Genomic DNA, 25,622 nt, shown 5'->3' on the forward strand with positions numbered 1-25,622 from the left:
TGGTGCCTGGGGAAAGAGCCACTGGGAGAAACCAGTAGGGAAATTAGCAAATGAGGCTCCAAGCAGTTAGGGCATGGAGAAGCCCTGCAGAGTTGAAAAGGCAGAAGGTTAGTGACTGCGCTGCAGACTGTTGGAGCAAAGTTAACTCTTTGGAACAGGAGTGTTCTGCACACATAGCTGAAATACTGGAGTTGTGCCTGTGAGTTGGTGTTGGCGTGCAGTTTCAGGAATCCGGGTGAACAAAGTCTCAGGAGGGAAGATTGAAATCCTGGGGGTGGCATGGTGATGCAGTGGTTAGCACTGCGACCTCACACGCCAAGGACCCGTGTTTGATCCCGGTCCGCTATCTGTGTGGAGTTTTCACATTCTCCCCGTGTCTCACCCCCACAACCTAAAGGTGTGCAAGGTATGTGGATTGGCCATGCCAAATTGCGCCTTAATTGGAAACAAAGTGAATTGGGTACTTTAAATTTATATTAAAAATAAGATTGAAATCCTGGGAGGCGATCAGTTGTTGAAGCAGTCTGATTGAGAGGCAGTCTGATTGAGAAGCTTTGAGGAATTTCGGAGACTTGGATCTTTGCAAATGAAAACTTAGGAAACCATCAGAAAGGAGACAGTTTTAACGAGATTGTGTAACTTGGTAGATACTGATGTCTGGGTGTGTTGCTGTGAAATCAATGGGATCTATTTTGGTCATTTCTTTCATTAATCGTGCAGTGTGGGGTGTTTGACTATTTTGCCTGTTAATTTTTTTGTCTTTATGGGATGTGAGCATCACTGGCAATGCCGGCATTTGTCGCTCATCCCTATCCATCCTGGTGTGGCTTGCTTGGCCATTGCAGAGGGCAGTTAAGAGTTAACCATATTACAATGGAGTCACATGTGGGCCAGACCAGGAAATGATGTAGATTTCCTTCCCTTTAGGACATTAGTGAACCAGATGTTTTTTTAAATGGCAATTGATGAAAGTTTCACTTTCATGATGAAAGAGCATTCAATTCCAGATTTATGAACTGAACGTAAATTCCATCAGCTACTGTGGTGGGGTTTGAACCCATGTCCCAGAGCATTTGCCTGGACCTCTGGATTATATTACCACTGCACCACTCTTCCCTTTCATAAATGTTAGATATAAGGAGATATTGTAAGTTATTTTACTTTTCTGACCGCGGAAGTTTTTTTTTTGTTTAAAAACTATGGAACCTTGTGGTTTTATTCTCTGCAAAATGGTGCGGGATTCGTCGAGTCCATGATTGACACTCGGGAGGCTGACAAGCTGCAGCCGCACATTACACTCCCCACACACATTCATCCCAGCCAACAAGATGGCACTGGTTGTGCTGGAGCACGCCCAAACAGCTGATGGGTCATCTGGGGTCAGAGAACACATATTTGACCCGTGGCACTAGGTTCAAGTGGACGATGTGCGCAACTGCATGGCTGCCTTGCCAGCTGCGGCAATGGCATTCCATGCCTGTCCACCCCGACCCCACCTCCTGGCCAACCCCCATTACTCTCCCTGGCCCTGGCAGAAGCCCCCCGGCCAGCAGCACAACTGTCAGCAAACTATAGCAATGTTGGACACATTCCGTAGCCCCCCTCTCTCTCTTTCAGCAACCGCCACGCCGGTTTCATGATTTTTAAAAGCACAAGTGAACCATGCCATCGGAAACTTGGCCCATCGGAGAATTGTGGAGCCCTGGAGAATACCGGGTCGGGCCCGCTAATGATATGCAAACGATGTCTACTGTACGTACGTTCCGGAACGCATTGACGCCGCTGTCGAGGTGCTGGAGCTTTGCGATTTGGGCTCAAATCAACACCTGCCGCGATTTGGCCATTGGAACATTCTCCGCCCAATCGCCCTTCCCGATTTTGGCGTTGGCTAACAGAGAATGCCACCCATGGCCTCTGGCTCCAATTAAGGTTGGATAATGTCCCTTACCTTCAAAGAAAGGTGAAAAAATGAAAAATGATAATGAAAATCGCTTATTGTCACAAGTAGGCTTCAAATGAAGTTACTGTGAAAAGCCCCTAGGTTCGCAAGGTCCCACAAACAGCAAGGAGATCATGTCCAGATACTAGTTGAAGGATAAACAAGACCGTGGAACTCCCCTGCTGCACTTAATCTCTGGAGGAGTGTGACCGAGTGAGCCATGGCAGACAGATTAACTTCAATATGTCTCTGAACAAGATAACCAAAGTATCAATGCAGCTGGAAAAATGCTCCAACGCAAATGACATCGGAAATGTGAGGCGCAATTTTAATTCTTGACAAATATTGAAGTTAACCACAAAATTCTCCACAGGTCAAGCAGGATAATATAAACAATCAAATCACCAAGAATCCTTCCAGCTCAAAACCGAAAGACTTTTCTGTTTGAATGGGTCTTCATGAACATGAAAACCTATCAAGGGTATATACATTGCCTCACAGCTCAAGGGTCCCGGGTTCAATTCCAGCCTCGAGTGAATGTCTGTGCGGAGTTTGCAGTTTCTCCCCGTGTCTGCGTGGGTTTCTTCCGAGTGCTCCGGTTTCCTCCCACAGACCAAAGATGTGCAGATTAGGTGGATTGACCATGCTAAATTGCCCCATCATGTCTAAAAGGTTAGGTTGGATTACTGGGATAGGGTGGAGGCGTGACCTTATGTAGGGTGCTCTTGGGCAGCACGGTGGCACAGTGGTTGGCAGTGCTGCCTCACGCGCAGAGGTCCCAGGTTCAATCCCGGCTCTGGGTCACTGTCCGTGTGGAGTTTGCACATTCTCCCCGTGTTTGCGTGGGTTTCGCCCCCACAACCCAAAGATGTGCAGGGTAGGTGGATTGGCTATGCTAAATTGGCCCTTAATTGGAAAAAATTAATTGGGTACTCTAAATTAATTTTTTTTTTTTTTTTTTTATAAACTTAAAAAAGTAGGGTACTCTTTCCAAGAGCCGGTGCAGACTCGATGGGCTGAATGACCATCTTCTGCACTGTAAATTCTATGATTTTTGTGGTTTAAACCTTTTGAAGGCCACATGACTCTTTCACTTGCACCTTCATTTAAGAATACCGGCATCACGTGCACAGCCTGGTATTTCCCAGAAAACGTTAAACATTTTAAAAAATTCAATTGTTTTGTTAACACTGGTGGGCAGTCAGCCTTCTTATTTTCTGGATCTTTTCCTGTACTTCTGCACATCCTCGAACAATAACTTGCATTTGTACTGTGCCTTCAACAGAGTAAAGATTCCAAGATACTTCACAGGATCATTATCAAATAAAATTTGACATTGACCCTTGCAGTAATACGAGGACAGATGACTACAAGTTTGGTCAATGATTTGAGTGAGCGTCTTATAAAGCGAGGGAGAGGTAAAGATTTTCAGATGGAATGCCCAGGCTCACCAGCTGAAGGCATGGCCAGCAATGGTAAAGCGATTAAAATTGGGGGTGAACAAGGGGCCAGAATTGGAGGAATGTAGAATTATTTAAAGGTTGTAGCGCCAGAGGAGGTTAGAGATAGGGAAAGACAAGGCTATGGAGGAAGGGTGAGAATTTTAAAACGAAGATGTTGCTGGATGGGAACGAATGTACACCAGTGCACAGTGGTGGGGGTACTAAACGGGATTTTGTGCATGCTGGACAATTGTGTTGCTATCTATCTTTTTTGTTCCCACAGGCTGGACAATTGTGTTGCTATCTATCTTTTTTGTTCCCACAGGCTGGGGTAGAAAGGATAGCAGAGGAATGAACAGACTCAGGCGTCTCCCATGATGAGAGGACTGCAGTAAGTAACTCCTCCCTATTGATGAGGGTGGCATGATTGTGATGAGTTAATTTGCCCCAAGAATTACAAATGTAAAACAGCTTAGGGTTCCCAATAGGACCCCTTACCATAGTACCGAGGTAGGGGTAAGAAAGCACCTGGAAATCTCTTCTGCAGATTAAAAAATAAATTTCTGAAGGCCATTCAGAGCCTCAGAACATCAGAAAGTATTTCACAACTAACGTACTTATGAAGTGTTCCAAGGAAGGAAATACAGCAGCTCATTGCCCGCATTAAGCTCCCACTAACATGAATGTGTCAATAGCCAGATAGTCAGTCTTTAGGTGTGGGAACTGATTTGAACCCACAACCTTCAGAAGGGAGAGTGTTGCGACGGAGCACAGTCCCTCCAAAACACTTCAGCATAGTACACCCTGACCTTCAAGCCATTCTTACCCCCTCTCCGAATACAAACACCACCCGAGTCTACAAACCATTACAGTTGTTTCAGCCAAGGGCAATGGACCCCTTCCCCTGGAGCTTCATCCCCGACAGAAGACCAAATTTCTACTACTGTCATTAACATATATTAAATTCATGTGAATAAAATAGCTGCGGATTATTTATCCTTCACTGATTCAGCCAAGGATAATTGTGTGCTAAATTCAAATCATCGTGGATCAATCAACTTGCCTTGTGTATTAGTCAGAAGTACCAAAAAAAGAACTGAGCTCAAAATTTGTGAAGGTGACATGAGGAATACCGCACTGAGTAGAAGTAAACATGGAATGCAACAGCCGACTTGACGAGCTGACTTTAATAGCACACAACAATAGCTAAGAACTGCCATTTTTTTTGCAAAGCTCAGCTAAACCGAAACTAAGCTCAAGTAATCATTTTTCACAATTCATGCCGGACACCTTGCATTCACTCTGATTCGCCTGCTCTTAAAATAAGTTAATTCGAGTGAATTCGATACATGGTTTGCACAACAAAAATCGAAATTTCCTGCATCGTTGGAGGAGCTTCGCCTCTTTAAAAAAAAACGTTTTGCGGTATCGCAAAAAAAATACTATCGAGCCGTTTGAAACGAAGCTGGAGGAGACTGCAGCTAAAACGCTGACCGTTGTAAACCCTACAGAAAAATCTCCAACCGAGATTTTTCCTCTATCCAGGAAAAAAAAAATCAAATATTTAAAACTCTAATGTGGCATCTATCTACAAGGTTGCGGAAACAAAACACATTGCTCCTTGCAGTCATTCCATCACAAATTGCCCTGGTTTTAAGGAGATTGGAAGTTAAAGGAATAAAACCGTCTCTCTGCTATCTATCCTCTCTGGTCCAGCTGTAATGTTTGCCGCACTAAATAAGCAGTTTGTATTTGCTGTTGCTTTGTTATGCAGCAGACTCTCAACTACACCGAATACATATCTGCAGGGGGAGAAAAAAAATCCCGGTGTACCAAGGAGGCGACTTAACTCGACACCAGAGAGAATTTAACTGCAAGACCGAGCGATTAACCTTCAACACAAGGCAGAGAAAAATCTACAGTACATTGATTTTTTTTTTTTTTGTTACCTTCATGCTGATTCGAAATGTGCCAAATCGCCGACCGAAGCGAGGAAAGTCACCCTCCTCACACCTAAAGAGGGAAGGAAAAGGGAAAGAGGGGGGGGGGGGGGAAGAAGACAGAAAAAAAATCCGTTTGGAAAAAGAAGTGATGGACGTCTCTTTTTTTTCCCAGTGTGGAGTGTGAGCCCCCTCCCCTAAATCAGGAATGGCAGCCGAGGCAATGCCAACACGGAATCCGCTTTTGTAAGTGGGCGATTACGGTTTCTCCTGGCCTTTAACATGCAAATGCCAGACTTGCACAGACACACACACACTTAATAACCGGCTGAAGGGAAAGGGAAATGAATGGCGGATAGATTGCGACCAGCCCCGATCAGGACGGGGGGGGGGGGGGGGGGTGTAACGTGCGGCTCAGGGCGATGGGACTGCTGCGTCCCCCCCCCCCCTCCTCCTCCTCCTCCTCCACCCACCCCCTCCTCTCTCTCCACCACAAACATCTCTCCACTGGTGTCAATGACGCCATTTCAGCCACACAGCCAAAGTTACACACCGATCGCATCGGTGCCGACGGTTCAAATCCCCCCACCGACCGAGGGGAGGGGAGGGGGGGGTTAAAGTGGGGGCTCCATCCGACACCCGCATTGTTCCAACACAACAGCACTTGTTCCTCCTCCCTCCCCACCGCCGCTCCGCACTCACTGTGTGAACGTTGCGAGAGGAACGAGCGATGCCAACCGAGTGAGCCTCACAAGCCGGGGCCGCCCGCCCGATGTCCGCCCCGGCTTGACTTGGGCATCCGAACAGCGATCGACGGCCGAGGAGGAGGAGGGGTAGGGGGGGGGGGTCGGCGGAATCAACCACAGCCTTAAATAACCGCCCCCGAAACCCAGCTCACACACACTGCTCCGACTGACAAGGGCACGCAAGTCCGCCTTTCAATCGCCGGCCGCCAGCCAGAGGGAGCAACAGGGAGCGGAGAGAACGAGAGGAAAAAACACACACTCCTCACACACATACAACACTCGACCCCACTCAGCAACAAACAACCCTTCCCATTGGCCCGCCGTCACACGGCAACCGCAGCACCAGCGCCACCATTGGCCCTCCCCGCCGCTCCGGAGGAGGGGGGCGGGGGAGGAGGCGGCGCGCAGCGGCCGCCGGGAGACGTAGTCCCCAACCCCGGTCGCTTTCACTCTGCTCGGCCGCGCCAGGAACTACAATGCCCGGCGACGCCCATTCTTGCTCTGGTGGCGAGGGGGAGGTCGAAAAGAAACCCCCCCACCGCATGCGCACTGTTCAGGGCGGTCATCTTTAAAAGAGATTACTGCGCAGGCGCACAGCTATTAGGATGGCGTATTTTTCGACGAACTAAAGGAGGGGGGAAATCGTCTGGGGGGCGAGTCCGCGGCTCGCGCCGGATAGCGGGAAGCGAGAGTTTGCCCGTGGCCGCTCGTTTAACTTGTCAGGCGAGCTTTCGGCAGAATCGGACCGGGCGCTTTTTTCGTTTTATTTTCGCGACGGCGAAATAAATCGAAAGGAAAAAAAAAATTCGAGAAGGCGGAAGTGGGGAGCGGGGCGACCCGGATGTAGTCGGTGCCATCGGTTTTTTTTAATTGCTGCGTCATCGCCACTTCACAGTAAGTTCATGGGGAGAGGGGAAGGTGCATTTGTGTAGTGCCTTTTATAACTTTGGCATGTCCCAAAGCGCTTCATACCCAATTAAGTTTTTCGAATTGTAGTTACTGTAAGTTTTGTTTCGAATTGTAGTCACGAATTGTGCAGGAGTCACTCAATTAATTTGTGCACAGCAAGACTCCACAAACAACAATGTGGCTGTTGCCAGATGCGTGCTTTTGTCTGAGGGGTAAATGTTGGTCAGGTTCTTGGGATGGGGCAGGACTCTCCTTTATAGCAATTCCATTGTATCCTAGACCTCTGCAAGATTAGACAAGGTCTGTGTTTAATGCCTCATCCAAAACTCAACTCTCTTAGATGCAGTACGACAGTGGCAGAGGACAGTCTAGATTATTGGTCCTGGAAGATGGTTTGAACCCATGGCCTAACCAAGTCGAACATGCGCCTTCTGTGCCATCTACTCCTTTTCAAATTGGGTAGTGAGACTTGTTCTAAACAGATTTGTTCTATTAACTTTTTAAAAAATGTATTTTGATTTTACTTTTTTGTATGTGTTTTCTTTCGTTGAAAGATGCCTGAACCTTTTAATAGAAGAACATGCACTAAGCTGACCAATGCCTGAAAAAGATTGGTTCTGGTCAAAGCCCACCCTTTGTATATTTACCAGTTTAGAAGCATCTTTTGTTTAAAATGTATAAACTTGGCAGATTATCTGTGTGGATTAAGCTTTCTTTTGTTGGAAGGGAAAATACAATGAATAGTGGAAGGGGCTTCTCCCTCTGATAAACGCACACAATCTTTGCATTACCTACTATTTTTGTGCTTTTGCTGTATGTTGTGGTTCACATTTCCAATGTATCTCTCCAGATGTTTACAGTAAAATGAGGAGCCTGCAAAACACTTTGAAAAACTGAGTATTGTTTCTCATCCGTTTATAGTATGTATTTCATTTAACTCTTGAGATCAAGACCAGTTTAGGGTACTGCTTTGTAGGGTCATCATTGTCTTTGTAACTTTAGGAAAGGTAAGTTTTTATGGTTGTTTTGCAATGTTTGCCTTTAGCAAATTTGCTCTTCTCTCATGGCAGACCAAGTAGTTTTCCTTCATGTGTTGAGGAACTGCTATTGACTTTCTGCTCGGTTCAACAGTGGGGATGGATCTGCTGTTTAATGGAAATGATGATGATGATGTGCCATGTTTTCAGTTGACCTTACCATTGGTGACCAGATGAAGAAGTATGTAAAATATGAAAGATTTCTTTAAACCAATGATGAAATATTTGAAGTGTGAGGAAATTAACAGACTTGCCATTTGGATTTAGTTATTGATGTCACATCTACAGCTAACCAGAATGGATTGTTCGTTGATTGTGGTCTTTTTGTTATGTAGACTTGTTAAGATTTTTGTAGAAACTTCAGTTTTATTATTGGAGAAAAACTCTTGTGCCTGGTCTCTTCTAACAGCTAAGTTATTTACTTTGTGTATAGCCCCGAATTATTACAGATAGCAGGGACTGTAAATTCAAATCCTCTGGAAAACCATTTTGTCATTGACCATGTCACTTTCTGGCAAGATGCTTTCTTGGGCATAACACTGCTCAATATGACATTATAGTGCTTCTAATGAAACTTCTCCAAAGTTCTCAGTAATTGTAAAAGAAAAGCTCAGAGACTCCCTTACTGGAAGTTATAGATCTAAAATAATGGCTAGCCTGTTATTGTTTTCCATAGAATGGTAGATTACTTTAAGCAAACAAACAGTACACCTTCAGATTATTCTTTACCTTGTACAGCAGGTTACTACCGTCTGCATGGAGCTAATATTTTCCTAACAGGATTAAAATTATTCTGTCCGAGCAAGCTTGATTTGCTTAACCAATGTATTTCCATTCTTATAATTTGGGTCTGAGTACAAAGCAGCCAAGATTTATTTGTAAAGGTGGCAAAGTGAAGCTGAATTTGCTCTCCTCAAGTTCACGGAAGGCTCTCCGCTCATCTTATGCTGGAGTTTTCTGTTTTCAAATCTTGCTATGATTTTGCATGGCATACTTGACATTAGACACAAGCTGCAAGTATATTTTTTAAAGATACCGGACTAGACTCCAGCTTTTGTTATAACACTGGACGAGAGCACCCAACAACTTTTTTTAATTGGTAAAATTGAGGAAGGATACCTACCCAAGAGTGATGACTATGACCAATAGATATCTAGAATTAACACAGGATTAACCATATTAACACCAAATAAATAGTTTTACAATTATCAGTTAAACAGTTCTTGCATAAAAAGAACAAAACTTGTACTTACTATCTGCACATGCCACTAATTCCAGTTAAGCTACCCAATACGGTTCAAATATCACTTGCAGATAAAGTTAACAAAACAGGTTTTATGGAGAGGGCTCCTTTGATGAGCAGATCCAGTACATCTCTGCTAAACTCGTTTTGCAAAACTGCTGTTCAACATAAAATCCTATAACACACCGCAAAACAACTGACAGACCTGGCTCCTCCCATTAATTACATAATTTGTATCCATTAAGTTCCATGGCCTGCTTAGCGGGGACTGAACACCACTCCCTCATAAATTATTTACACTCCAGGGAATCTCGAGCAATTAAAACTCAGTTTCTTTAGTTCTTTTTCTCTAACCAGCTAAGTGATTGGAATCAATCATTACCTCCCCTTTTAAACACTTTAATTATACCTTTAATAGACACACTGCTGTATGTATTTTGAACCAGTGTTTTTAATAACATTACTGCCACAAATATGAAATATAATATATCAATTTCTACATTCATCATACTAATCACAATTTCTGCTGTTTCCAAGATTTGTTTGTGATGTCTTTGCTACATGCTTAGGTATGAGACATCCACACACATCTAATGTGAACAGCAACATTTCCTGTTCAGCAGAAAATCTTTGTACTTTCCCACATACCTTACATAAAGTATAATTAGAAGAACACCTTTCAGTTCGAATTTCATTCTATAAACCTCATTTTTTTTATTTTTTTTTAGAATCGAGTCTCCAGTGGTGCTGCTCACTAGGCATGTCACTTATAATATCTACACAAATTAATTGTGCTGTTGTGTGAATAATCAAGTTAGTTGCAGGTTAGTCAATCACTATTTCTGCCTCCTGGAGCATCACCTGCTTTGCTCATCTCCTCAAAACCCCATCCAACTTGACTATTTGTATACATCCCTGTCAGCCTCCTTAGCTCTACCTCTCTCAAAATGGAGATAATTTTGCCCAGGACTTATTAATGCCTGTAAATTCATACCAACTAGATGACACAATGCAAGAAAACACAAGCACGCTGCTCGGAAACATTAGACTCTTATTATATCCTGCTCGCTGACCTTTATTGGTTCTCGCAGTCTTGATTTCAAAATTCTCATCCCTTGTTTTCATATTGCTCTATGGCTTTGTTACTACTTGATCACTATAACCCCCTCAGCCCCACACATTTTAAAATTTTCTGTGCTCTTCGAATTCTAGCCTCTTGTATATCCCAATGCTAAATTGCTTAACCTTAGGTGGTCTTGCCTTCAACTGTCATGGGACTTTTTGGTATTCTCTCCTTACACCTTTCTAATTGTCTTTCTGTCCTTAAACATTACTATGACCAAGCTTTTGTTCTACTGGCCTCATGTATGCTTATGTGGCTCAGTGTCAATTTTTTTGTACTTCTAAGTATTTTATAAATAGAATTTGACTCTGCGGATCAGTCTACTAGCTAGTTTGTGATGAGATCAAATCAGCTCCAGACATTCAGCCTCTGGTGTTGTGTGTGTGATTCAGAAATTTGTAGTGTTGATGGGTGCAATCTCATGCCTCATGAGGCATAAAACACCTTTTTCATGTTTGGGCTATACAATTGGTAATTCCATTCCGAAAGCTAGCCAGCAGTGGGAAGTGCCATCTTTCTTTCAGACGATCTACATAATACTGACAAAAGAATAGTCTAATGTTTCCGAGCAGCGCACTTGTGTTTTCTTGCATTGTGTCATCTAGTTGGTATGAATTTACAGGCATTAAACATTTTGGTTTAAATAGTGGATTTCAGGCAGAAAGAAAACTGACATTAGGTATAAAAGGAAAATACTGTGCATATTGCCATTGGTATTACATATGCTAGTAATGCTTCTAGGGCTTGTATAAAAGAAAGCATTATAACTACATGTATATTATAGAATATGTTGCTGGAAGCTGAGTGAATGGAAAGGGACAACTTGAAAGAGACTAATTCTTGTGATCTACAGGCTTGAATTGGGTGACATCCATTATAGCAGAAGTGTAGTTGACTCTTCATTAGTATTCCTGAGTCTGTGTTCCAGAGCTAGAACAATCCAGGGTTAACATTTTGGTTCAGCGCCGTGTAATGTGAATTTAGTTGCTGTCTGCACTTTACTATGCCAGCTGATTGTGAGTAGCATCAACAGCAGTCACAAAGTACAAACTCCAGATGCTCTCGCTCTTCCCCAGGTATTGAAAAAAAACCTCTGTGACCGATCAGTGTTGCTGCACTTGAGACTGAAATTCATTTTTTGCTAAATTTCTGTCCCCTTCCTGACCCCTAGCTCCAAAACCCTCCAGTTGCCCTCCTTGGGGAATAATGTTGCTAACTCTCTCCTTCGTTCAATTGCTCTGTTTTATTACCTTTGCTCTCGAATCGCCCGGTATCTTTGATACCGCCACGAGGTTCAAGTCCGAGTAATGATCAATAACCCAATACACCAATTAGTAAGATTCAAATCAAAGCACATTTATTATACACAGTAATCACTACTCATGCACAAATTCTACGTCTAAGCTACTTCTACAACTAACAGGCCTTTACTTAACTTTGGACTGGCCCACCAGGTCAGGGGAACAAATGGCCTTTCGTTCAGGTTCTGAGTCTACGGGATTCGAAGTTGGTACGGATTGGTGGCTAGGAGTGCCTATCTCGTAGCGAGCGTTGAATTAAGACTTACTTCTGCCGGTGGTCACTGCACCGGTCACGGTCAATGTTGGTTCGTGTTACTGGGTGACCCGGGCAGGACGAAGGGAGAGCTGAAGAGAGCGATTTGAACTTGGGGCTTAACTCTTATAGTCCCCAGGGGCTTCCCGCCTTTCGGGGAGGACCCTGTACCTGGTCCCAAGTGATTGGACTTTGTCCCAATCGCTTGGTTCGATTTCTCCAATACTGGAGTGGTTCCCTGATCGATGGGCGGTCTTGAGGTGCTCGTTCACCTCCTTTGTGTTGGCTCCTGCTGGCACCAGGGAGTCTGGCTTTGCTTTGTGTGTCCAAAATGTTACTTATTGTTCCCGGGGATTGCTCATCAGTATGTAGATGGCTGCTACATTGTTGGTCGCTGGTATCGATGTTGTCTGACCTTTGCAGAGTTAAATACACAGCAAACCTGCACCTGCTGATTTCTGTCTATGTTGGCTGACTTTTCCATCAGCCTTTGCCGTTCGCCATTTTTAATCGGGAGTTGGTAAATTTAGGTGGCTACAATAAGACATCTCTTCTATTACAAATTAAGAATGATTTGCAGCAGAGGCCATTTGGCCCACCTGGACTGTTCTATTTTTGTTACTGCTCATAACCATTCTCTTACTTTGCTTCTCCCTAAATGAATCTCTTAACTTGCACATTCTAATTATTCTTTAGATAAATAAGTTCTTCTCTCGGTGCTTATTGGTTTTAGTAGTAAATGTCTTGCGTTTGATCTCTAGTGTTGGACCTGATGGTGGCAAGTATCTTCATCCAGGTACCTGTTTTTCCGGTGACCTTTAGCCACAGGACTTCAAGGTGGGATTATGGTTGACAGCTGGATCCAATTCCTTCATCTGCACTTCCAACAGAAACCCCACCTTGCTTTTTTGTCCTACATCTTCCTGCACCTGGCGATGTGAAGCTAATTGCAATGCGTACCACTGTCCTGGTTGACACAAACTCAGTGTAGCCTAAGCAACAATCTAGGACCATCCATGCTGTTTGTTAGGTAAATATGCAGAATCATGAGGGAGGCGAGCTCCCGAGGTATTGTGAAAGGGAATTGAGACAAACGTGAAAGAGAAGTCGAACTGCTGCTCGTCTCATTGGCAATATTTGTTGCAACGTGTATGCTTTTAAAGCAACTCTTTCTTGCCCCCACTTGTTTCTCACCAGTCTCCTCTCAAAGGCTGCCATTATTTGTTCAATGTTGCTAGACAATTTTCTTGCACATGTTCTACAGGGTTATCCCTTACACTGTGTTTCGAATCATTGAGATAGCAGGTGTTCAGTCTGTTGTGTATATGTGGACTATTTGCTCAATCAATCTAAAATTAATCACAGCTCTTCTATTTCCCCTTGGCTCACCATGCTGCTCGTGCTTTAAAAGATGCATCGGTGTCTTGCTCAACTACTTCCTGTGGCCGAGCTTTAACAATTACACAATTGAATTTATTGTATTTAATTTGCTCTTGCAACTATGCTTTATTCTGTAAAGGCACATCATTACTCTTTTGGCAGCTTAAATCAGCTTTTTGCTTTTTTCCAAAACTTTAGATTTTGCAAGGTCACCAAATGAGTGATGCCCTTCCACTCATTTGATCTCTAATTAGTCAATTTTTGGTATTGATCAGACTCCACATAAACACTTTGTGGAATTACCCTAGCCTTGACCTTTAACTCTAAATCTGATGCTATTGTCCCATTTCTGTGTAATAAGAGTTGATTTTCTTTCTTCCATTGTAGCATTTTATATTGGAGTTTCTGTCTAAGACAGCTAAATTTGGATATCTTCAGCCTTGGTGTTTCAAGTCTTTCCTCCTTTATTGGCGATTGGCATAATGTTTCTCCACAGCACTGATTCTCTCGTCTGGCTCATATCCTTGTAATGAAACCGAAGTGTAAGTTGTGCCTGAGTTTGGATACTGCCTTCAGTGTGACATTTGGGTGTTTGAACATTAAATCTTCCAGTAAAATGTAGCATCACATTGCTGACTATTTGGATGTGGTGAGTGAACAAATAAATGCTTTTGTCTGTTTTTAATCTCCTCATTGGCAAGTTCAGCCTCACTGGTGTAGTAGATGTACCCACTGGCTCCGGGAAGCAACACTTTGCATTTGTCCATGTGGATTCTTTTTAACCACCATGAACCCAAGCGTGAACTCTGTTTAAAGCGATCTTGCTTTCTCCTCTTAAATTCATGATGGGCAGCATTCATGTTTGAAGTCAGGTTGTGCGTACATAACAGTATATTAAATAGGAGCAGGAGATGACAATATGGCACCTTGAGCCTGTTATGTCATTCTGTATGACCATGGCTGATCTTTGGCCTCGCTTTCTTGCCTGCTTTCCACATCCCTTGCTTCTCAAAATTCTGTGTCAGCCTTGAATACATTCAATGATGAAACAATCATAAACTGGAGTTGAGAGTTCCAAAGATTCATAAGGTTCGTGTGGAGAACTTTCCCCTCAATTCAATCCCGAATGATCAGCCCCTTATCCTGAGGCCATGTTCCTGTGTTCTGGATTCCCCAATCAGGGGAATAACCTCTCTGCCCCCTGTCACACCCTTGAAGAATGTTGCATGTTTCAGTGAGATAGGGGCGGCACGGTGGTGCAGTGGTTAGCACAGCTGCTATGGTGCTGAGGACTTGGGTTCAAACCTGGCCCCTGGTCACTGTCTGTGGAGTTGGCACATTCTCCCCGTGTTTGCATGGGTTTCACCCCCACAACCCAAAGATGTGCAGGTCAGGTGGATTGGCCACACTAAATTGCCCTTAACTGGAAAAAAAAAATTGAGTACTCTTAATTTATAGAAGAAAAAAGTTTAAATGAGATCACCTCGTTATTCTTTCTCTCTGGAATTCGGGTACAATTTACTCAGCCTCTCTTCATAAACAACCTTCTCATCTGAGGAACCAATCTAGTGAACCTTTGCCGCACTGTTTTCAAGGCAGTTGTATACTTACTTGGATATGGAGACCAAACTTGTGCAGTCGTCCAGCTGTCGTCTCACTAATGTCTTGCACAGTTGGAGCAAGACTAATTATTCTTGTACTCTAGTCCCATTGCAACAAATGCAAACATGTTGTTTGCCTTTCTAACTTTTGTTCCTTGTACGACTCCATCCAAGTCCCTGTGAACATCAACATTTGTGAGTTTCACAGCTTTGGAAAATATTCTGCTTCTCTACCAAAATGCTTAAGCTCATACTTGCACACCTTCTACTTCATCTGACATCTTATTGCCTGCTTGTGTAACCTGTCTTGTATCTTTTTGTGGCCTCCTCACAGCTTACACTATCAACCAGCTTTGTATCGCCAGCAAAGCTGGATATATTACTCTGTGTTTAGTCTGTCATTAATATAGATTTTAAATAGTTGAGACCTCTGTTAATCCGTGCAGCCTGCTTATTTGAAAGTACCCTATTATTCCTACACTTTGCTTCATATCATTAACCAGATCAATGTTCACACCCAATATCGACTTGAAACTTGTAATCTAGTCTGGCACTCAGCTGAGTGAGACCATCCCAGAATAATATAAAAGAGTAGGGAGATTTCGTTGTGTCCTTGCTGACATTTTTCTCCAGCGTTTCCAAAACTGCTTATTCATTTTCTATTTGTAGGAGTTTACTGTGCACAATTTTTTTTTTGTTTGCGTAAAATTATATAACTTATAAAGTAGTCCATTCACTAACATCCTTGAGAGATCCTGCGGATGCAGAATATCCTGTATAAATGCAAGTTCCCTTGACCAGTGTCACCTGTGTATTTACCTACTTTGCAATGAGTGTGAAATGAGCAACTTCAAAACAAATGTTCATTTATATCCCACTGATTTTCGGTGTGCGGCACAAATTTGCAAACTAAATCTAAAAAAATAGCACAATGTGATAAAATATCCCACGCCATTTTGTTTAGACGGTGGATCGAACGGGAGTAAGCTTTTGGATTAATCAAAAACAATTGATGTTTTTTGTTGGAGCCTTTTAAGGGCAAGGAGTGAGGTTGTAAAACATTGGGTTATTTTGGGAAGGGTGGGTGGGGTTAGAAATTGTATTCCAACGGTTGGGAGTGGAAGATTTTGGATTTAATCAAAAACAATCTCCTTTTTGTTGGAGCTTCTTAAGGACAAAGAATGAGGTTGTAAAGCAGTGTTTTTTGGGAGGGGGGGTGGGATTGGGAATAGTGTTCCAGCAGTGCATGTAGGACACCTATAAGTGCTGCTGTCAGTGAAAAACACAGCTGATTTTTAGGAGGCGACAGAAAGAGGGTGAGTCAAGGCCACTAGAAGCTGATCCATGGCACACTTTTCAATTGGGCATTTTTATTTTAATTGGTCGCAACTACAACCTCCGTATTATCAATATGATCCATAATGGAGCTCTGTCTGTGTAGAACCAATACATTTCATTCCGATCCCTTGTATTATATCTAACACAGGTGGATGATGTACCTCTCAAAAACCGCAATGCATACAAATAGCTAGTTTACAGTGTGCCTACTGCTGTTAGCATAGTTTTGAGGATAAAAGCTTCATTGCCCAATTGGGCGTCTGCATGCTAGTGAGTTCTGTATTGGATGGATAGGAAAACTAAAAAAGTATTTTCAACTGTGAACTGCATTCTTTAGTCACTTTCACATCTGACCAATCGCAAGGCTATTTAGTGCGGGAAAGCTCTGTAGTAATGAGTCAGAGTCTGAAATCCCTCTCCTGGGCACCTAGAAGCAAACTTTTTGATAAACTGGATGACCATCATTTATGCTCAGTGAAGCAAAGCATTGCATTGCTGTACATTGGTCCTCTCCTTCACAAAACTTTGACTCACGCAAACACACGTGCATTCACCGAGACCTGCAAATAATTTTGTATCCTCATCTTCACTTCTAGAGCTCGGAAAGTTCAGTGTCGCCTACACAGGAAGGATCACCATTTCAGTTAACACATTTAAACTAGGTTTCAAATTTTGGGTTACTTCAATTCCCCTCCTGGGCACCAGTAGCATGGGTAAAATTGGAATGCAAAAGTGGTTTGGTCAGAACATCTAATTGAACATGACATCCTATTTAACATTGAGCTCAACTTCCAACCACACATCGCTTCTACCAACAAAACCGCCTCTTTCCTCCTCCATAACGATGCCCGTCTTTGGACTTTACTTGGCTCATCATAGAATTTACAGTGCAGAAGGAGGTCATTCAGCCCATCGAGTCTGCACAGGCCCTTGGGAAAAGCTCTTAGTACACACCTGCACCCTATCCCCACAACCCAGTAACTCCACCAACCTTTTTTGGACACTAAAGGGCAATTTAGTATGGCCAATCCACCTACCCTGCACATCTTTGGACTGTGGAAGGAAACAGGAGCACCCGGAGGAAACCCACGCAGACACGGGGAGAATGTGCAGACTCCGCACAGACTGTGACCCAAGCCGGGAATCGAACCTGGGACGCTCGAGCTGTGAAGCAACACTGCTAACCACTGTGCTACCGTGCCGCGCATCTGTCTGCCGTGCCGTGCGTGCCCTTTTCTGTTCAAACTATCAGCCAATGCTATGTACTGTTGGCCTTCTGCATTCTGCCCTCAGTAACCATGTGCTCATCCAAAACCCTGATGCCTGTGTCCTAACTTGCTTCATGTCTTGTTCGCCACATCACTTTTGTGCTTTCGGCCTACATTGTCTCAATTTTAAAATCTCCTACTCCAGCCTTGCATCACTCTGAGATCACTGCGCCTCTTGAACTCTGGCCTCCTTTAATCTTTCTACCGCTGGTGGATGTGCCTTTAGTTGCTTTGGGCTCTTACACTCGATTCCTTTCCTAAACCTCCTAGATTCTCCCAACTCTCTGCTTCTTTGAAACACACCTTTAAAACCTATCCTGATATCTTGATGAGGCTTAGTCAAATTTTGTTTGGTTCATACTAATCTGAAGTGTCCTGGAATGTTTTGCCATGAGAGGTGCTATGTAAATGTAGGAGTACGCCTATCTCCGTCAAAAATATTTTCAATAGTGCAGCCCAACAATAAAATAAAAAGGGAGCAAATAAAATGTCAAATTTATATTTGGACTTGCAAGACCTGCATTTTACGGTCAATGAAATGCAGCATAAGCACTGTACATACAGCAAAAATAACGGGTTACTTTGGAGAGTTTTCAAACTACATCTGGTTACTGTGTAGCAGCAGCGGCGTGTGCATTGCTCATACGTTTGAAATGCACATAATGCTGGCCTTGTGTCATGGGTGTGCAATGAATTGAAATTCATGGTGCAGTACTGACACTCAATCCTGAGTATGGAATTGGACATGTGTCACAGGGCGGTTCAAAGCTCCTAGCTCATGATGTCAGAAGACCCACGACAACAACTTGTATTTCTATACACTGCATTTCACTGACTGTGAACTGCTTTGAGACAGCTGGTCACAGTAGGCACTATATAAATGCGGGTCTTTCAAGTCCAAAGGTAGGTTTTTATTCCCTTTTTGTTTACTTTTGATTGTATTGTTGGGCTGCACTACTCAAAATATGTTGAATATATAGTCAAAATCCTGTTCTCAAAAACAAATTGTGTCTGGTGTACTGGTTACAAGTTGCAAATAGTGCAGGGAATGGGAAGATCACCTGCTACAGAGAGAGATAGCAGTCAAAAGTTGCTGGTGCGGCCAATGTTCTTTCCTCCACAGCAACCCATGACACCGAGAGTTATCTGCTTTGCACACTGGTGTCATTTAGGAATCAACAAAGATCGGAAATCTTTCTCCTCAATCAACAATTCTGATGCACTAAAAAGATTGAATTATATAGAATTTACACATTAATTAGATAGATTTTAGAAACTGTCCATTCAGCCCAATGGCTTTGTTTCTCCATGTGAATCATATTTTATGGGCTTCAAACACATCTAGCAACTGGGCATCCATGAGGTGCTGAGAATCATCATCAGCAGAATTGTACTCCTATATCGCAACTTCATGGCCTGACATATCCCCCACTCTACCATTAACACCTAGCCAGGGGTTCAATGATGAGTGCGAGGAGCAGCAGCAGGCATACCTAAAATGAGGTGTTAACCTGGTGAAGCTACAACATAGAAGTACTTCCGAATAGAATAAGTAGCAAGTATTAGAGCTAATGACCCAACTAACGGCTCTGTCACATCCAACTGTGAATGGTGATGGACAATTAAACAATTCACTGGAGGAGGAGGAGGCTTCACAAATATCACCATTCTCAATGATAGAGGAGCCCAGCGCATCAGTGCAAAATATGAGGTTGAAGCATTCGCAAAAGTCTTCAGCTAGAGGTGCCGAGAGGTTGAGTAATCTTCATCTTCAGCCAATTCAATTCACTCCATGTGGTATCAATAAATGGCTGAAGGCACTGAATACTGCAAAAGCCTATGTATGGGTCCTGACAACATTTTGGCAATAGTCCTGAAGACGTGCTCCAGACATTGCTGCGTCCTTAACCAGGCTGTTCCAATACAGTTGCAATACCCGAGAATGTGGAAAATTGTCCAGCAATGTCCCATTGTCATGCAAGGGCGATATTAGGGAATAATGTCCCGAAATGAGACCCCAATGTAGCAGGCAATTTAGGGGTTAAACAGACTGAGGGGGAAAGAAACCTGCTAGCACAGAGTCAGAGGGATACGTCCACACCTGGCTGGGTTACATTGTCCCAATCAGACTAAAATTGTTAGTGGGAACATACAGGATGCCTCAGAATCAGTGTTCTTCGGGACTCTCCTGTCTGACCAGCGATGAGCCCATTACAGAGTCTGATGGCCTCTCTGCCCGTCAATGGGAGGTTAGTTACATATCACTAGCATAGCTGTTCTTTTGTATAAATAGGAGAGCGCAACCCGACAGCCAAAATAATGTTAATGGTTCAAGCCTGGAAACCCCAGCAGAAAACCTTTGAGGGGCTGGTGGAACTTGGAGAGCGAGATGGAATGCTGTTTTGAACAGTTAAGAGCAGAAGGCCTTGGAAATCGACTTGAGGAGATCATGAAAGGTGGCACCAAGGCAGGCTTTGGAAAAAGGGTTCGGAACGAATGTCGCTACCAGAAGAAAAATTTGCTTCATAAATTCAATTATTGCCTTTGTCTGCCGGTGGAAGTTTTTGATTTGATTTCTTATTGTCACATATGAAATGTGAAAAGTGGTGTTTCTTGCATGCTATACAGAAAACGCACATCGTATATAGGGAAGGAAGGAGAGACTGCAGAATGTAATGTTTCAGTCATAGCTAGGGTGTAGAGAAAAGTGGCATGAGAGCTCCATATTCTGTTACAGTAGCGCTTCATGGGGGCTAGTGTGTTAAGGTTAAGAAACTGCATGTAATCTATTATAAGAACGAGGAGCAGGAGTAGGCCATCTGGCCCCTCGAGCCTGCTCCACCATTCAATGAGATCATGGCTGATCTTTTGTGGACTCAGCTCCACTTTCCGGCCCGAACACCATAACCCTTAATCCCTTTATTCTTCAAAAAACTATCTATCTTTATCTTAAAAACATTTAATGAAGGAGCCTCAACTGCTTCACTGGGCAAGGAATTCCATAGATTCACAACCCTTTGGGTGAAGAAGTTCCTCCTAAACTTAGTCCTAAATCTACTTCCCCTTATTTTGAGGCTATGCCCCCTAGTTCTGCTTTCACCCGCCAGTGGAAACAACCTGCCTGCATCTATCCTATCTATTCCCTTCATAACTTTATATGCTTCTATAAGGTCCCCCCTCATCCTTCTAAATTCCAACGAGTACAGTCCCAGTCTACTCAACCTCTCCTCGTAATCCAACCCCTTCAACTCTGGGATTAACCTAGTGAATCTCCTCTGCACACCCTCCAGTGCCAGTAGTCCTTTCTCAAGTAAGGAGACCAAAACTAAATTCAATACTCCAGGTGTGGCCTCACTAACACCTTACACAGTTGCAGCATAACCTCCCTAGTCTTAAACTCCATCCCTCTAGCAATGAAGGACAACATTCCATTTGCCTTCTTAATCACCTGTTGTACCTGTAAACCAACTTTTTGCGACTCATGCACTAGCACACCCAGGTCTTTCTGCACAGCAGCATGTTTTAATATTTTATCATTTAAATAATAATCCCTTTTGCTGTTATTCCTGCCAAAATGGATAATCTCCCATTTGTCAACATTGTATTCCATCTGCCAGACCTTAGCCCATTCACTTAGCCTATCCAAATCCTTCTGCAGACTTCCAGTATCCTCTGAACTTTTTGCTTTACCACTTATCTTAGTGTCGTCTGCAAACTTGGACACATTGCCCTTGGTCTCCAACTCCAAATCATCTATGTAAATTGTGAACAGTTGTGGGCCCAACACTGATCCCTGAGGGACACCACTAGCTACTGATTGCCAACCAGAGAAACACCCATTAATCCCCACTCTTTGCTTTCTATTAATTAACCAATCCTCTATCCATGCTACTACTTTCCCCTTAATGCCATGCATCTTTATCTTATGCAGTAACCTTTTGTGTGGCACCTTGTCAAAGGCTTTCTGGAAATCCAGATATATCACATCCATTGCTCCCCGTTATCTACCGCACTGTTAATGTCCTCAAAAAAATTCCACTAAATTAGTTAGGCACGACCTGCCCTTTACGAACCCATGCTGCGTCTGCCCAATGGGACAATTATTGTTAGGGTTCAAGTTTTAAGAGTTTAAGTATTTTCTTTCAATAAAGTTTGGTTATAAAATAACCAAGCCCTATTTCTTAGATTATTTCCAGGGGTGATGATCTATCTTCTGGCACCATTGTAAAACATTAAAAAAGGTTATGGTCCTGGTTCAGTCTCTTAGCCATTGTTCAGAACTGACCAGGCATTCCTAATACTGGACACAACAGGAAAAATCAAACTCTGCCAATCACTGCCCAAATGTCTACTCCCAATCATCTGTAAAGTGATTGAAGGGTTCATCAATAGTGCTTTCATGTGGCACTTACTCAACAATAGCCTGCTCACGGATGATCTGGTTGGGTTCCATCAGAGTCGCTCCGCTCCTGACCTCATGACCATTTTGGTTCAAGCATGAACAGAAAAAGTGAATGTTAGAGGTAAAGTGAGAGTGACTGCCCTTGACATCAAGGCTGCATTTGACAATGTGACATCAAGGCAGCATTTGACAGTGTGGCATCAAGGAGCCCTAGCAACTGGAATCAATGGGAATCAGGGAGGGGGTTGCGGTGTTCTCTCCAAGGAGCTAAGGCTCCTTGATGCCACACTCTGTCAAATGCTGCCTTGATGTCAAGGGCAGTCACTCTCACTGCATGAGCATTGCTGAATCCCCCAATATATTTTTTAAAATAAATTTAGAGTACCCAATTATTTTTTCCAATTAAGGGGCAATTTAGCGTGGCCAGTCCACCTAGGGTTGTGGGGGTGAGACCCACACAGACATGGGGAGAACATGCAAACTCCACACGGACAGTAACCAGGGGCCAGGATCAAACCCAGGTCCTCGGTGCTGCGAGGCAGCAGTGCTAACCACTGCACCATGAGTCTCCCATGATCAACATCCTGGAGGTTACCATTGACCAGAAACTGGACTAGCTATGTAAATGTTACGGCTACAACAGCAAGTCAAAGGCTAGGAATCCTATGGTGAATAACTCTCCTCCTAACTCTCCATCATCTACACGATGCAAGTCAGGAGTGTGATGGAGTACTCCACTTGCCTGGATGAGTGCAGCTCCAACAACACTAAAGAAGCTTGACCGCATTCAGGGCAAAGCAGCTAGCTTGATTGCTACCCCTTCCACAAACATTCAATCCCTCCACCACGGCGAACAGTGGCAGCCATGTGTACCATCTATAAGATGCATTGTGGGAACTCAACAAAGTTCCTTAGGCAGCACCTTCCAAACCCATGACCACTGCCATCTAAAAGGACAAGAGCAGCAGATGCCTGGGAACTCCACCACCTGGAGGTTCCCCTACAAGTCACTCCCTATCCTGACAGAAATATAACGTCGTTCCATTATGGTCACTGGGTCAAAAACCTGAAGCATCCTAATTGCACAGTAGATGTACCTACACCTCAAGGACTGCAGTGGTTCAAGGCCACTGTTCACCACCTAACCAGGGGCAGCTAGGGATGGGCAATTAATGGTGGCCTATACAGCAACGCCCACATTCCATAAGTGAATTTTCAAAAACCGCCTTCCTCATCCAACTCCCATCAGTATTCATCCAGCTCAGTTAGACTATCCTCATTGCATTTCACTTTTGATGTCTAATCGTAAACAACATATCTTCAGCAATGGTACCTCTTTCAGCCCTCAACATTAATGCAGAATCTGCCCAAATCTGTGAACTTGTTAGCCGTCTACATTTTGCCTATTGGCAACATAATCCCCAGCTGCGAGGTCAACTTCCACAATATACTGGCATGTAACTCTACCCCTCCAACGTCTCCCCCTCCACACTCTCTCTCTTGCAATTTAACTTGTGTCACTGTGCTATCGAACATTGTCTGACATCCAGTCTTGCATGAACCACAATTTCCTCCAACCAATCATTGGGAAGACTTGGGCCCTTGTCTTCAGCCCATGCCACAAGCTCCATACCCTTGCCAGCAATGCTGTCACTGTTTTGCACTGGACTAAACTTTTCTCAATCTATTTGGGTGGCACTACTGCCTCACAGCGCCAGAGACCCGGGTTCAAGTTTGGCCTCTGATTACTGTCTGTTGATTTTTGTACTTTATTCCCATGTCTGCATGGGTTTTCTCCCGGTGCTCCGGTTTCCTCCCACAGTCCCGAGATGTGCGGGTTAGGTGGATTGGTCATGCTAAATTGCCCATAGTGTCCAAAGGTTAGGTGGGGTTACAGGGATAAGATGGGGGAGTGGCCCTCGTTAGGGTGCTCTTTCAGACGGTCAGTGTAGACTCGATGGGCCCAATGGCCTCCTTGTACACTGGAGGGATTCTCTTTGAAGATGAGCATCTGACCTCATCACAAGATGTTACCTTTCACATCCCATCACGTTATCATCCTGTTGCTCCTCATCTGTCTTAGCACTTTGCCCAAGAAAACCCTCATCCCTCCAGACTTTACTATTCCAAAACTCTATGACTGCTCCATCCTTTACTCCCAATAAATTTGAGATGATCCAAAGCACTGCTTGTATCCTATCTGGCTCCTCCAACACACATTTTAAATTTCTATCCTCTTATTTAAATCCTTCATGGTTCCACTGACATTATATTTTGTGTGTTCCCTCTGCCCCACAATTGACCAAAATGCATCAGCCAGTTTGACCCCAGGCTATCCTCTAAAACTTTCCACCTCTATCTTCCAATTCCCCTTGTAGGGCACTTAAGACCATATGTCTTGTACTACCCTTTAGCATGGCATCTATGTTTGATTGCACTGACCAGCACTCGGGAGTGCTTTTTAATGCTATCTAAATGGAAGATTTATTGTCTGTGTGCATGTGAACTGCCTGGAAATTGGACCATCAAAGGACCCATTGTGTTGATTATACCTAAGTGGTTAAAGCAAGTTTGAAACTTTTTGATTTGTTTGATAGTGCAAAACTGTATTACTCCCCGCTTGAAGAATAATTTAGTGTAGACAATTTGCTGGATTAGTAACTGGCAGAGTTCCCATGGAGACCAGAACTGGTTCCATTAAATTCCATCCAAGAAAGTCTTCTTCAACCCTAAGCAATTTCACAAAAGGTAATTGACCCACTGTGGCCTTGCTGTGTGTATGCATGTCGAGGTATACTTTAGGTTTGTCATTTTTAACTAAATTAAATGATTGCCCTTCTAATGCTATTTTCCACATTAGACTGTGACATATTATACTTCACATTTTTCCCTGTTTTGCTGCGGCAATATCTTGCACTCCGATTCAATACTACTTAGTACCTGTTCCTAGCTCTGTCCCTTTCTCTTTTTTTCCTGTGTGCCTTAGTGCAGTGTTTTTCAAACTTTTTTTACGGGAACCCATTTTTACCAACTATCCGACCCACGCCAACCGACCTTCGTGACCCACATCGGCCGGCCCACACTGCGCAAACTTCATGACCCTCCATTTTCACTTACCTTTAATGTGACATGTGAGCCTTCTTAGTCCTCAAAATCTCACTTGCTTTGTCATTCGGTGTTACATTTCTGTATGGTTTGTTCATCAGAGGTCCTGGAGCTCACACCACCACTGCTTTGTCCAGCTGTGGATTCTCCTGAACCACTCTCTTCAGCAGGTTTAGTTGTGAGATCCTGGCGTGTTTGGGTCTCTGGCCGTCTCTTCCTTATTACAAAACAATCCATTTTAAATGTGACCTCTCTGCCGTCGCTTCAGGCAAGGAGACTGCATTGACTTTTTTTTAAAGTCTTCTGGGTCAGCGCGCTGACATCAGGAGGAGGTGCTGTTTCTTGCTGGGCTCTGGGGGTGCACACTGATGAGCACGCCCACATGCCCAGTGCACCCGCATTCTGAAGGGCGGTCGATGGATGGTTCCGTGACCCTCCCAACATCCGCTCGCGATCTACCCACGGGTCACGACCCCAACTTTGAAAATGACTGTCTTAGTGGCATATTTCCACTATCCTCCTTTTGGTTCTCAGTCCTGTCTCACTGACTGTTCACAAACTCTCAGCTGCAATCTGTGGGGCATCAATGGTGGAA

At 43.7% G+C, this 25,622-nt stretch overlaps 2 protein-coding genes across 6 annotated transcripts in view; one reads left to right on the plus strand and one right to left on the minus strand.

The window, feature by feature from the left end:
• Nucleotides 1-6,362, minus strand: part of arid4b (AT-rich interaction domain 4B) — a 285,409-nt gene extending 279,047 nt beyond the window's left edge. For both annotated transcript variants that reach the window (XM_072498497.1, XM_072498496.1), the window contains exons 1-2: nucleotides 6,024-6,362; nucleotides 5,331-5,394 (exon numbers count right to left, since the gene is read on the minus strand). In XM_072498497.1, coding sequence (XP_072354598.1) covers nucleotides 5,331-5,336 — 6 coding nt within the window. In that variant the 5' untranslated portion in view covers nucleotides 5,337-5,394; nucleotides 6,024-6,362. The remainder of the gene's footprint in view (nucleotides 1-5,330; nucleotides 5,395-6,023) is intronic.
• Nucleotides 6,363-6,642: 280 nt separating this feature from the next.
• The window catches only part of ggps1 (geranylgeranyl diphosphate synthase 1), a 110,548-nt gene continuing 91,568 nt past the window's right edge, over nucleotides 6,643-25,622 (plus strand). For 2 of the 4 annotated variants that reach the window (XM_072498506.1, XM_072498509.1), the window contains exon 1: nucleotides 6,859-6,961. The gene's annotated coding sequence lies outside the window, so the exon portion shown is untranslated. Of the gene's footprint in view, nucleotides 6,962-25,622 lie in introns of all 4 variants that reach the window. The other 2 variants (XM_072498505.1, XM_072498510.1) reach the window with 2 other exon arrangements.

Source organism: Scyliorhinus torazame, chromosome 4, assembly GCF_047496885.1.
Source record: "Scyliorhinus torazame isolate Kashiwa2021f chromosome 4, sScyTor2.1, whole genome shotgun sequence".
Lineage (NCBI taxonomy): Eukaryota > Metazoa > Chordata > Chondrichthyes > Carcharhiniformes > Scyliorhinidae > Scyliorhinus > Scyliorhinus torazame.